We start from the raw sequence: 13,631 nt of genomic DNA, 5'->3' as shown, positions 1-13,631 counted from the left end.
AAGTTATTTCCTAGACTCATTTGGAATGAGAATATCCATGAAAGTGGGAAATATTTAAAGGCAAGTTGTTGCCTACTGCCATTTCTTAGAGTTGTTTTGCTGAGTGATTGGAACATCTCACCTAAGTACTCACTTTTCTGCATAAGGCCATGAACAGTCTCAGAGATTGTTTCGTGACTAGAAAGTGGGAAGACGATAAAGATGCAGCAAAGGTCTTAGCAGAAGATGGTAAGTAAAGAGCTGGGTTCTTCAGGAAGACTGGCTTCTCAAACTTTATTTTCTTCTGAATCTTAGACAATAGTGAAATTGAAAATCATAGTCACTTGTGAAATGCTTTGGGGAATTCAGACAGGAGTAATGAGCCAGGTAATATTCCGGATTTTCCTTTTATGATGATCTTATTTTCTCAGTTGGCTAACTGATTTACTACATATAGACCTTAAAAGTGAGAAACTTTCCATAAATTTTATCATGTGTTTGTTAAAAATAGATTTTGTGTGATGTGAAAAATATACACAAATAGTATTTATATTTTTCTTTTGATAATAAAGGTAGTATGCATTGTGGAAAATTTAGAATGAAAAATACAGAACATACCGGAATTCTATCAACCTATAAGGAAACCTTTGTTAACTTCTTGAAGTATTTACTTCTAGTCACTTAAAAATCATGTGTATAAACCTTTTTAGTTGTACTTTATATAACTTTTGACAGGAGGATTGCTTAAGTGATGTACATTATATAAATTTTGTCATCAAATTTTTTCAAAGGTTTCATTTTTATTATTTGAATATCATACCATAATTCAAGTCACAATTTTTTCAACATCTAAGTAGTTTTGTACTTTGCTCATTTTATAAAGAACTCCACACTGAACAACTTTGAAATAATTCTTGGCTCACACTTTTTACGCTCTGTTACCCAGGCTGGAGTGCTTTGGTGTGGTCACGGCCCACTGCAGCCTCAGCCTTGCAGACCCAAGTCTCCTGAATAGCTAGGACCACAGGCTTGCATCACTATACCCAGCTAATTTTTTAATTTTTTTGTACCGACAGTCATTTTCTGTTGCCCAGGTTGGTCTCAAACTCCTAAGCTTAAGAGATCCTCCTGCCTCAGCCTCCCGAGTAGCTTGGACCACAAATGTATACCACCATGCCTGGCTAATTTTTAATTTTTTTGTACAGATGGGGGTCTTGCCATGTTGCCTAGGCTGGTCTTGAATTCCTGGGCTTAAGCAATCCTCCCGCCTTAGCCTTCCAAAGTGCTGGGATTACAGACATGAGCCACTGTGCCTAGTCTGTAGTATTTTAATGTATTCTTTACATATATACAATTTTTTTTCTGGACTTTCTAGTTTATATCATTGATCTCTGTTGGTTCATTTATTATTACTATAATTTAGAACCCTATGTAGCTTTATCACGTTATTAAGACATCAGTTATTAAAACTGTGTCTCAACAGTTTCTTTCTCTTTTTGTTCTGCTGGGGGGCTTTTTAAAGGATTCTCCCGACTATTCTCACTTCCTTAGGGTTTTTTCCGTAGGAACTTAAGAATAGTCTTTTGTTTTCAAAAGAAAGTGTGGTGGGTTTCTTTTTTAATCACTTTAGTGAGGTATAATTGATGGTAAACTACAGTGTTTAAAGTGTACAATTTGATAAGCTTTAATATGTGAATATACCATCGCCACAATCAAAATAATGAACACATTTATCACCCTCACAGTTTTCTTACACCACTTTGTAACCCTCCATCCTGTCCTCTTCCATCGCCAGGTACATTCAGCTGCCTTGTGTCACTATTCAGTAGGTATTCCCTTTAGAATTTAACCAAAATGGGATCCTACAGTATGTACTCTTTTCTGTCTAACTTCTTTTTCTCAGCATGATTATTTCAAGATTCATCCATGCTGTTGCATCTTCATTTCTTTTTGTTGGCTAGTGGGTAGTCCGTTGTATGATGTGTAGCAATTTATTTATCTGTTAACCTGTTAAACAATTATTTCCAGGTTTTGGCTATTATGAGTAAGGTTGCTGTGAACATTTTTGTAGAAATCTTTATATGAACCACCACTTTTATTTCTTTTGGGTAAATAAGTAGTTCAGAATGGACTAAATGGGTCATATGATAGGTACACATTTAAGTTTTTAAGAAATTATCCAACTGTTTTCCAAAGTGTTTACACCATTTTTCATTGCCACCATAACTTTATGTGACTTCCGGTTGCTTCACTCTACATCTTTGCCAGTACCTGGTAGTGTCAGTCTTTTTAAATTGTAGAACCTTCTTTTAGGCATAGAGTGGTATCTTGAAGTTTTAGTGACTAATGGTATTGGGCATTTTTTCATGTGCTTATTTGCCATCTGTGTCTTCTTTGATGAAACATCTGTTCAAATCTTTTGCACATTATTTTAATTTGGTTACATTCCAAGAAATTTTATGTATTTTTGATACAAATTCTGTATCACATGTGATATGCAATTTTTGTGCCTAGTGTGTGCCTTGTCTTTTCATATTTTTAATAGATTTTCACAAAGCAAAGTATTTAATTTTGGTGTAGGTCAATTTATCAAAATTTTCTTTTTCTTTTCTTGAGATGGAGTCTTGCTCTGTCTCCCAGAGTGCGATGGGATCTCAGCTCACTGCAACCTCTGCCCCCTGGGTTCAAGCCATTCTCCTGCCTCAGCCTCCCTAGTAGCTGGGATTACAGGCACCCACCACCACACCCAGCTAATTTTTGTATTTTTAGTAGAGATGGGGTTTCACCATGTTGGCTAGGCTGGTCTTGAACTCCTGACTTCAGGTGATCCACATGCCTCGGCCTCCCAAAGTGCTGGGATTACAGGCATGAGTCACTGTGCCCTACCCAAAATTTTCTTTTATGGACTATGCTTTTGATACTGTATGTAAGAAATCTTTGCTTCATCTAATGTCACAAATTGTCTTTTATATTCTATAAGTCTTACAGTTTCAGGTTTTACATTTAGCCCTATAATCCTTTTTGAGTTAATTTTTTTTATGGTGTTGGGTATGGATTTAGGTTCCTTTTGACATATTGATATCCACTTTTCCCAGCACCATCTGTTGAAAGACCATTTTTTCCCCATTGAATTAGCCTGTATTGGTTGGCCATATATGGATGAATATTTCTGGGCTCTCTGTTCTGTTCCTTTGATATATTTGTTTATTTTTATACCAATACCAACATTGTCTCAGTGACTTACAGCTTTATACTTAGTCTTGGAATTAGGTAGTTTTCAACTTTAGGTAGTTTTGCAAACTTTAGTCTCTTTTTCAAAGTGGTTTTGGTTAATCTAGGTTCTTTGCATTTTCATATAAATTTTAAGATGAGCATGTCAATTGCTACCAAAAAGTCCACTGCAATTTTGATTGGGATTTCATGAAACTTGTAAAACAATTTGGGAAAATTGACATATTAACCACGTTGACTTTTCTGATCTATGAACATAGTAATTCTCCATTTTTCTTGTTCTTTAATTTCTCTCAGCAAGGTTTTCAGGATACAGGTCTTATACAACTCTCAACAATTTATTTTCATATCAACTCGTATTTGTGTATGGCTAACATGTAAGAAATACAGTTTATTTTTTACATTGCTCTGTATCCTGCAATGTTGCTAAATTACTCATTAGTTTGTATTTGTTTGTTTGTTTGTTTGTTTGGGACAGAGTCTCTCTCTCTTTGTCACCCAGGTTGGAGTGCAGTGGCGTGATCTTGGCTCACGGCAGCCTCTGCCTCCCAGGTTCAAGCAATTCTCATGTCTCAGCTTCCCAAGTAGCTGGAATTACAGGCAGCCACCACCATGCCTGGGTAATTTTTGTATTTTTAGTAGAGATGGGGTTTCACCATGTTGGCCAGGCTTGTCTTGAACTCCTGACCTCAAGTGTGTATTTGGAGGGGAGGGGTAAACTTTGACTAAAGAGTGTTGATGGTTTTCTAAGTAAATACTTCTTCCTATCCTAAGGATTGTTTTCTTTTATGCTGCTTTTTCTCCTGTTCTGCACAATAAAGCCTGGGGTTCCAACTTCTGCTTTGACCTTTCACTCTGGTCTAATCTCATATGGTTCTCCCAATTTCTGTGCGGGATGGTTCTGGGAGTCTAGCAGGAGCCCTCTTTCTCTACAGAGAGGCTAAGATAGATGCCAGTGGTTTTACTTTCTTTCTTTCCTATCTGGATGACTTAACTTTTCTTGCCTTACTGCCCTGGCTTAAACTTCCAGGACAGTGTGGATAAGAAGTCAAAGTAAAAATCCTTGCTTTGTCCTGATTTTGCTTATTTTCCAAGTGAACTTAAGAATCACCTTTCCTATTTCCAAAAGAAAACTTTCTGGTATTCTTTTTTCCTAAGAAAACTTTTAATTTTGAGGTAATTGTAGTTTGACATGCACTTGTAAGAACGAATACAGAGAGATCTCCCGTATCTTGTACTATAGCACTATCTGTGTATATATGTACCATATATACTATGTGTACTGTAGTACAAGGTCACAGCCTGGATGCCAACATTGATACAATCTGCTATGTAGATTTTTCCAGTTTTACTTGTGTGTGTGTGTGTGTGTGTGTGTGTGTGTACTTCCGTGCTCTTTTATCACATGTGTAGGTTTGTGTGTCTACCAACAGTTAAGATACAGAGCAGTTCCATCACAAGGATCGCTTGTATTGCTGTTTTATAAACACACCCACATGCCCCTGCTGTTCCCCAGCCCCCAGTTCCTTCCCTTATGAACCATAATGTGTTTTCTGTTTCTACAATTTTGTCATCCTCGAGAATGTTAAATAAACAGAATTATACAGTCTATAACCTTTTGGGAGGGGCTTTTTAAAAATTTCCTGGAGATCCACTCATGTTAGTGTATGTACCATAGTTCATTCCTTTTTATTGCTGAATAGTGCTGCATTGTATGGATGTACTGGTTTGTTTAACCATTCATCTGAGATCAAGCTGGGTTGTTTTCAGTTTGTTTTGTTCTGTGTTTTTAAAGAAAGGGTCTTGCTCTGATGCCCAGTCTGGGGTGCAATGGTGCGATCTTGGCTCTCTGCAGCCTCGACCTCCTAGGCTTAAGTGATCTTCCCACATCAGCCCGCCAAGGATCTGGTACCACAGGCATGGACTACTGCACCTGGCTAATATTCATATTTTTTGTAGAGACAGGATCTTGCTGTGTTGCTCAGGCTGGTCTTGAACTCCCGGCCTATTTTCAATTTTTGACTATTAGAATTGAGCTACTATGCACACTTGTATACAAGTTTTTGTGTAAATATGCACTTCCCACTTTTCTGGGAAATAAATGCCCAATAATGCAATTGCTGGGTCATATGATAATTGCACAGTTGCATAGGAGACTGCCAGAGTAGTTGGGCCATTTGATGTTTCTACTAGCAATTATGTGAGTGATCCAGTTTCTTTACATCCTTGCCAATGTGTGGTGTTCTCACTGTTGTTTATTCTAGCTATTCTAATAGGTATGTGATATTTCACTGAGGTTTTAACTTCCCTGATGACTAATAATGGTGAGCATTTTTTCATGTGTTTATTTGCATTTTTATATCTTATATACAGATATAAAATATCTGGGGATGTCTTTGGGTTTTTTTTGCACTTTTAAAAATTGAGTTGGGTTGGGTACTGCGAGTTCATTATATATTTAACTCCATTGTCAGATGTGTGATTTGCAGATATTTTCTCCTAGTCTGTAGTTTTCACTTTCTTAACAGGGCCTTTCACAGAGCAAAAGTTTTTATTTTTGATGAAATCCAATTTACTAGTTTTTGTTTGTTTGTTATAGGGAATATCAAATTTGTTTCAAGTGGAGGAACTATTTCCTATTCTTTGATCCTGAAGCTTTTCTCCTATGTTGTTTTCTAAAAGTTTTTTTTTTTTTTTTTTGAGATGGAGTCTCGCTCTATTGCCCAGGCTGAAGTACAGTGGCGTCATCTCAGCCCACTGCAACCTCTGCCTCCTGGGTTCAAGGGATTCTCCTGCCTTGGCCTCCTGAGTAGCTGGGACTACAGGCGTGTGCCACCACATCTGGCTAATTTTTTGTATTTTTAGTGGAGATGGGGTTTCACCATGTTAGCCAGGATGGTCTCGATCTCCTGACCTTGTGATCTGCCCACCTCTGCCTCCCAAAGTGCTGAGATTACAGGCATGAGCCACCGCACCTGACCCTAAAAGTTTTGTAGTATTTTTTGTTTTCTCTTTACACCCATGATCTATTTTGATTTTATGAGAGATAAGGCTTAGGTCAAGGTTTATATTTTTGCATGTGGGTGTATAATTTTTTTAGCACCATATGTTCCATTGAATTGTTTTTGACTTTTGTAAAAAAAATAGTTGAGGATCTTTGTGTGGATCTGTTTCTCTGTTATCTTGTGTTCCATTGACTTCATGTGTCAATCCCTTGGCCAGTACCACCCTTGCCGTGTAGGTTCCTGTAGCTTTATAGTGAGTGTTAATGTTGAGTTAGAGTGTCTACTCTTACTTTATTCTTCTTTTTCAAAATTGGTTAAGCTATCCCAGGGCTTGTGACTTTCCATATAAATTTTAGAATAAACTTGTTTATGTCTACAGCAACTTAGCTGAGATTTTGATAGGAATTGCATTAAACCTATAGATCAGTTTGGCGGAGAATATTTTTCTAGTTTGAGTATTAAAATATATGAACACCATATACTTATTTATTTTAGCTTTTTTATTTCTTTCGTCAGTATTATGATTTTCAGCACACTGGTTGGAAATATGTTTTGATAAATTTAGCCCTAAGTATTTCATTTTGATTGATTTTCATTTGTCTTTTATCCTGCTAAACTCGCTTATTAGTTGTAGGAGGGTTTCGTTTTGTTGTGTTTTTGTAGATTGCCTGGGATCATCTGCACAGAAAATTGCGTAGAAAACATAGGGACAGTGTTATTTCTTTCTTTTCAACCTGTATGGCTTTTCCTTCTTTTTTTTTTTTTGTTAATTAAATTGGGAATAGAGATGGGGTCTTGCTATGTTACCCAGGCTGGTCTCTAAGAATGATGGTTTCCAATTGTCCCTGAGATGGCTGCATAGTATTCCATGGTGTATATGTGCCACATTTTCTTAATCCAATCTGTCACTGATGGACATTTGGGTTGATTCCAAGTCCCTATTGTGAATAGTGATAAACATACGATGTGTCTTTAGCAGGTAATTTATAATCCTTTGTAATGGGAGCGATATGGTACATCTCTCCTGAGCGCCATACTGTTTTCCCTAATGGTTGAACTGTTTTAAAATTTTATTTCTCCACATCCTCTCCAGCATCTGCCTTTTTTAATTCAGTGACTGGACTTTTAGTACAATGTGGAGTAGGAGTGCTGAGAGTGGACTTCCTATGTTGTTCCCAATCTTTTCACTGCTTTCTGTTTACTATCATGATAGGGTGTAGAATTTTGTCTAATGCCTTTTGGTGTCAGTTGCTACAGTCATCTGGATATGGGTTTCACTCTTTACTCTTTTGATATAAATTACGTTGATCTTTTCAATTTTATTTTTTGAGACACAGTCTTCCTCCATCACCCAGGCTGGAGTGCAGTGGTGCGATCATGGCTCACTGCAACTTCGACCTTCTAGGTTCCAGTGATCCTCCTGCCTCAGCCTCCCAGTAGTTGGGACTACAAGTGTGTGCCATCATACCTGGCTAATTTGTTGTTGTTGTTGTTTGTTTGTTTTGTAGAGCCAGGTCGTACTGTGTTGCGCAGGCTGGTCTTCAACTCCTGGCTTCAAGCTATCCTCCCACTTCGGCCTCCCAGTGTTCGGTTTATAGGCAGGAGTCACTGCATCTGGCCTGATTCATTTTTTGAATGCTGAACCAGATTTGCATTCCCGGAATAACTCTCACTTGGTCATAAATAAAAATAAAAATGCAACATATGGAAATGTGTGTGTTTTTTTGTTTTTTCTTTTCATGTCAGATGGTTAATGTGCTAATGTTGTAACAAGGGTCAAGGGTGGCATATCCCACATACATGCATGAATACCCACTCATCACACTTATGAACTACGAAAAGATCGCCATGTGAAAATTTTTATACAAATCTTTTTATGTGTTGTTGGATTCCATTTGATAGTATTTTGTTGAGGACTTTTTGCATTCATGAGGAATATTGGTCCGTGGGGTTTTTTTTTTTTGTTTGTTTTCTTTTTGTGGTGTTCTGTCTTCATCTGGTTTTGGCATCGGGATAATACTAGCCTCATAAAATGAGTTGCAAAGTGTTCCTTATTCTGTTTTCTGGAAGAGTTTGCATGGAATTGGTATGAATTCTTAAATATTTGGTGTAATTCTCCAGTGAAACCATCTGGGCCTGGAGATTTCTCATTCAGAAGCTCTTAATTACAAATTTTGTTTCTTTAATGGTGTAGGATGATTCAGGTTATCTATTTCATCTTGCCTGAATTTTGGTAGTTTATTATTTTCAAGGTATTTCAAGGCCCGTTAGGGAAGTGGAAGTTGCACTGAGTGCCTTCTCGAAGAGACCAGCTTGAGTAGTCTGAGGGTGATGTTTAGAGTATCTGCCTAATACTCTTTAACGGCTGCGGGAGCCTTTTTGGTAACCCCTGTTTTATCTGTGATGTTGTTGGTTTGTGTCTTCTCTGTTTTTATCTTTGTCATAAAATTTATTAGTTTTGTTGATTCTATTCAAATAACCAGCTTTTTCTTCCATTGATTTTTTTTCTGGTTTTTTGTTTTCAATTTTATTGATTTCTGCCCTTTATTATTTCTGTTCTTCTGCTTGTTTGGGGTTTATTTTGTTCCTTTTGAAATTTCTTAGATTATTGGTTTATCTTTTATCATTTCTAAAGCGAGCATTTAGTGCTTAAATTTCCTTCTCAGCACTGCTGAGCTGCACCCCACAAATGTTCAAATGTTGTGTTTTCATTCATATTTCCTTTACCGCTTCTTTTTGGCCCATGCATTATTTATAAATATGTTGTTTTAATTATCAAGTATTTAGAGAGTTTCCTGTCTTTCTGTTATAGATTTCTAGCTTGATTACATTATGTTCTGAGAACATATTCTTATGATTTGAATTCTTTTAGATTTGCTGTGATTTCTTTTACTGCCCCAAATGTACTTTTTCTTAGTAGATGTTCTGTTGTCCTTAAAAATGTGTGTATTTTGCTGTTGGGGAGTGGAGTGTGGTACGGATGTCAGATTTTGCTGGTTGACTGTTCAGATCTCTTATAAATCTTTGCTCCTTTTCTGCCTAGTTTCACTCTGTCACTTATGCTAGATAGAGTGTAGTGGCATGAATATGGCTCATTGAAGCCTTGACCTCCTCGGCTCAAGCAGTTCCCCTGGCTTAACCTCCTGAGTAGCTGGGACTACAGGTGTGTGCCGCCACACCTGGCTAAATTTAAAATGCTTTGGAGAAACGAAGCCTTGCTATGTTGCCCAGGCTTGAACTCCTGGCCTCAAGCGATCCTTTGTCTTGGCCTCCCAGAGTGCTGGGATTACAGGCATGACCCACTGCGCCCGGCCTCTGCCTAGTTTTAACAGTTGCTGAGAGGAGGATGTTGAAGTAGATGTCTTCTTGGTGGGTTAATCCTTTTGTCATTAAGCAGTTGTTATGGTCACTTCCTTTTCACGCCATTGGTGAAGGAGGGGTCCCTGCCCTAAAGTGTAGGAGATGGCTGAACACAACACCTGGTGTGGATGGATGAGATTGACAGCAGTGTTTTAGTCACATATACCCACAGCTCAGAGGAGGACACTGAATGCCACACAGGGTCAGATGGGCACCGTACTCTGTAGCGGAGTGAGGGCTGGGGTCTGAGGAGGCAGGCAGGCTTGGTAGTAACAAGAGCGCACAATGACTAATGGTTCCTGAGGGGGAATGCAATTGGCTTGTTTGAATACATTCATGGGCTGGCAGACAGGTGAAGTGAAACTTCTTAGGCTGAGGTGCAGCTGCTCTGGCTGATAAAAGAACTAGCCAGGTGGGGAGCCTTTCCTGCTGGGTGGCAGGGTAGGAGCTGTCTGTCAGAAACAGGAAAACCCATGGCTAGGCTTTTGGGGCCCTGTAAGGCTCAAAGATGTCAAGGCAGCATAGGAAATTTTAGATCTTAAAATTCAGCGAAGACCCCCTCCAGCTCTGGTAAATTATTTTGCTTGAAGTCTACTTCATGAGATATTAATATATTCGTTCCTGCTTCCTTAAAAAATTAATGATTATATAAGATATCTTTCTCCATTCTTTTACTTTCAACCTACTTAGGTCCTTAAGTGAATTTGAAGTTTCTTATGAACAGTATCTAATTGGGCCATGTGTTTATTTTAGGCTCTCCATCAATCCATCTTTTGGTTTATTTAGACCATTTACATTTAAGGTGCTTATTGTTATGTAATTGCTCAAGTCTGATGTTTTTATTATTTTCTTTGTTTCCTTTTTCTTTCCTTCCATCTTCATCTATTTCTGTATAATGTAGTTGCGTGTATCTCTTTGTATAGTCTTACAGTGTTTGTTCTGGATGTTACAATATGCGTTGTAATATAGTAGTCCACTGGTACCAGTATTTACCACTTCAAACTGTGGAAACCTTCCTTCCATTTAGGCCTCTTTACTTTTCTACTTTTGTAAATCACTGGCTTGAGTATCAGGTGGTGGTATCGTTTTTGTTTCAGTTATCAAATGTGATTTTAAGAACTGTGAATTGTCTAGTGTATGTATCCACATTTCTGGTCCCTCCCGTGATCCCATGTTCATCCCTTCTGCATAAGAACATTTTGTAGCCGTTTTTTTATTTTGATTTTTTTGTTTTAATATTTTGTATTGTAGAAATGACAGAACATATCTCTGTAGCCCTTTTCTTTAACATTTCTAAATTTACCAGTGACAAATTCCTGTATTCTCTTCCTCTGAGAATGTCTTTATTTCTCTCTTCATTTCTGAAGGGTAGTTTCATGGGATATAGAATTTGTAGCCAACAGGTTTTTTGTTTGTTTGTTTGTTTGTTTTTGTTTGTTTGTCTGTTTTTTGGCAATTGAAAATGTTGTGCCACTTCTTTCTGGCCTCCATGATTTTAGAGGAGAAATACAATGGCATTTGAGTTGGCGTGTCCCTACAGGCATTCTGCCTCTTTTGGTCTTTGTTTTTAGTTTTGAAAGTTTAATCAGTGTTGCTTTCTTTTGGTATACTTTGAGGTTTGCCCAGCTTCTTGAATCTGTAAGTTTATATCTTTCGCCAAATGTGGGAAGCATCAGGAATCAATTATTTGCATGCTTTCACAGCTCTGGTCTCCTGTAGGACTCAGATAACATAAATGCGGGGTCTTTTGTTATTGTCTCACAGGTCCGTGCAGCTCTGTTCATTTGTTTTCAGGTTATTTTCTCTCTATTGTTCAGACTGGGTGAATTCTGTTGATCAGGTTTCAGCTTCTCCCATTCTCTCCTCTGTCATCTCCACTTTTACTCAATAGAGGCCATCCAGAGAGATTTTTTCAAATTTCTGTTACTGTATTTTATATTTCTGTAATTTCCATTTGATTCTTCTTCAGTTTCTTTGCTGAAGTTTTCAGTTCTTTGTTTGTTGCCATAGGATTTGTAGTTGCTTGTTGAAGCATTTTTATACTGGCTGTTATAAGTGATGAGTCAGATGATTCCAACATCTGACTCATTTCAGTGTTGATGTCTTCACTTGTCCTTTCACATTAAAATTATGATTTTCTCAGTGGTATGACAGGCCATATTTTGGTTATTCTGTTAGGAGGCCTATGTAAATTTTTTATTTTTGCAGGCAGTCCTCCTGTTTAAGTTTAGTCTGTAGGTCCTGGTCTACATTGTGGGCTGTAATTCCAATGACAATTTAATTTCAGAGCCTTCAGGGTGTTATTTTGGTCTGTTTGGCGTATCTGGTATCACTGGGGTTCTCCCACCAGTCCCTGCTGATGCCCACCTGAGGGAACAGGGGAGCTGCCCCAGGCTGGGCCACCTGCTGCAGCTAGGTGGGTGGGGAATGGTGGTTGTCTTGGTGTGTGGAGCTGGTTTTCTTGTTGTGGGGAAGATCTCCTTTGATCTGGGGGGATTGAGCCTGCCTGGGTTGCCTTCTATTCTAGGTTGGGAGTTGGGAAACACTGGGTCTGGGTCACCTTCCTGCTGGATGGGATCCAGGGAGACACCTGGCCACTATGTATTCCCTAGTCCTAGAGTCCCTCAGCAGCCTTTTTCTTTCCACCTTTAGGAATTCTCCATTGGTCATCTCCTGTCTATTATTTCTAGAGTTTAGGTTACACTTCTTAGTCAAGAGGAAATAATGTGTTGTCTTCTCTAGACCAGAAATCCTTAGTGGTGGTTTTGGGTTGTAACTGTGCTAAAGGGAGAATTGGCATATTTGTGATGTCAAGTCTTTCTTTTCAAATGAGGACATATCATCATTCAGTAGATGATATTTACAACACCTACTTCCTTGGGTTGAAGAATGTGGTTAAGGCAAGGAAAGTACTTAATGCAGTGCCTGGTGTGGAGAACACTTACGAGTGTTGGTGGTGATGCTATTTCTTTTGTCCTTTGGTGGCATATTAAAGCTTTTCTTCTTTTTTTAAAAATAAATTTCCAGTGCATTTCTTGTTAGGTTTATTCCTGTTTTATCCTTTTTTGCTTTTATTACAAATAGGAGCTTCCCATCTATTATAACTTCTACCTGGTTCTTTGGTCCTTATGTGAAAATGTTTTAATAGCCTTCTAAATGTTGCTCTCCCAGGCTGAGGCAGAAGGGTTGCTTGAGCCCAGGAGGTTAAGGCTGTAATGCACTATGATAGCCACTGCCCTCCAACCTGGGCAACAGAGCAAAAACACTACCATCTCTTAAAATAAGAAAAGTAAGTCAGATCATTCCACTGCCTTGCTCAAAATCCTCCTCAACTTCTCATCTCTCTCAAGTAAACCCAAAATTCTTACAATGACCTAGAACTGTGCCATCTAATATGGTGGGCATTAGCCACCTGTAAGTAAATTTAAACCTATTTAAAATAACATAAAATTTTAAATTTTAATTTAAAATTTAATCTTCAGTCTTGCTAGCCACATTTCAAATGCTTAATAGCCACTTGAAATATTGTAATTTGCTATGGAGTTGGGCAAAGCAGATACATAGCATTTCCATCAGCACAAAAGTTCTATTGGAAACCATTGGTCTAACATCTGGAAAGGGTATTAACTGCCTGCCTGTGGGCAAAACACACTTCCCTGATGCATTTGTTTGGTGGTTGGTTGATTGATTTTTAGATAACTGGAATTTGATACCAGCAATTATTTGTGTGATTTAAAATTTTAAAAACTTGTATCTTGAAGAGAATACAGAATATTACAACTAAAAAAAAAAGTTGCTCTCCCAAATGAGTTTTAACTTGTCTATTTCTTTCATTCTTTTTTCTTTTCCTTTTTTTTTTTTTTTTTTTTTTTTTTTTTTTTTTTTTTTTTGACACAGAGTCTCACTCTGTCACCCAGGCTGGAGTTCAGTGACGCAATTATGGCTCACTGCAACCTCTGTCTCCCGGGCTCCCAAAGTGCTGAGTTTATAGGCGTGGGCCACTGCACCCAGCCTTACTTATCTATTTCTTTTAAAAATGGGACCTATAATTGAGCC

The 13,631-nt window shown here is 38.0% G+C and overlaps 1 protein-coding gene and 1 non-coding gene across 2 annotated transcripts in view; one reads left to right on the top strand and one right to left on the bottom strand.

Annotated features, from left to right (window-relative positions):
• BMS1 (BMS1 ribosome biogenesis factor) overlaps positions 1 to 13,631 on the top strand; it is a 35,987-nt gene that overhangs the window by 21,346 nt on the left and 1,010 nt on the right. The window contains 1 exon segment of the mRNA XM_050803117.1: positions 147 to 228. Within this exon segment, the coding sequence (XP_050659074.1) occupies positions 147 to 228 (82 nt within the window).
• LOC126963497 (small nucleolar RNA U13) lies at positions 7,956 to 8,059 on the bottom strand. Its single transcript, XR_007729126.1, has one exon. It is a non-coding gene; the product is annotated as a small nucleolar RNA U13 (small nucleolar RNA).

The sequence above is a fragment of the Macaca thibetana genome, chromosome 9 (assembly GCF_024542745.1).
Source record: "Macaca thibetana thibetana isolate TM-01 chromosome 9, ASM2454274v1, whole genome shotgun sequence".
Lineage (NCBI taxonomy): Eukaryota > Metazoa > Chordata > Mammalia > Primates > Cercopithecidae > Macaca > Macaca thibetana.
Note: the sequence above shows the minus strand (reverse complement) of the source record. Positions and strands in the feature narration are given on the sequence as shown.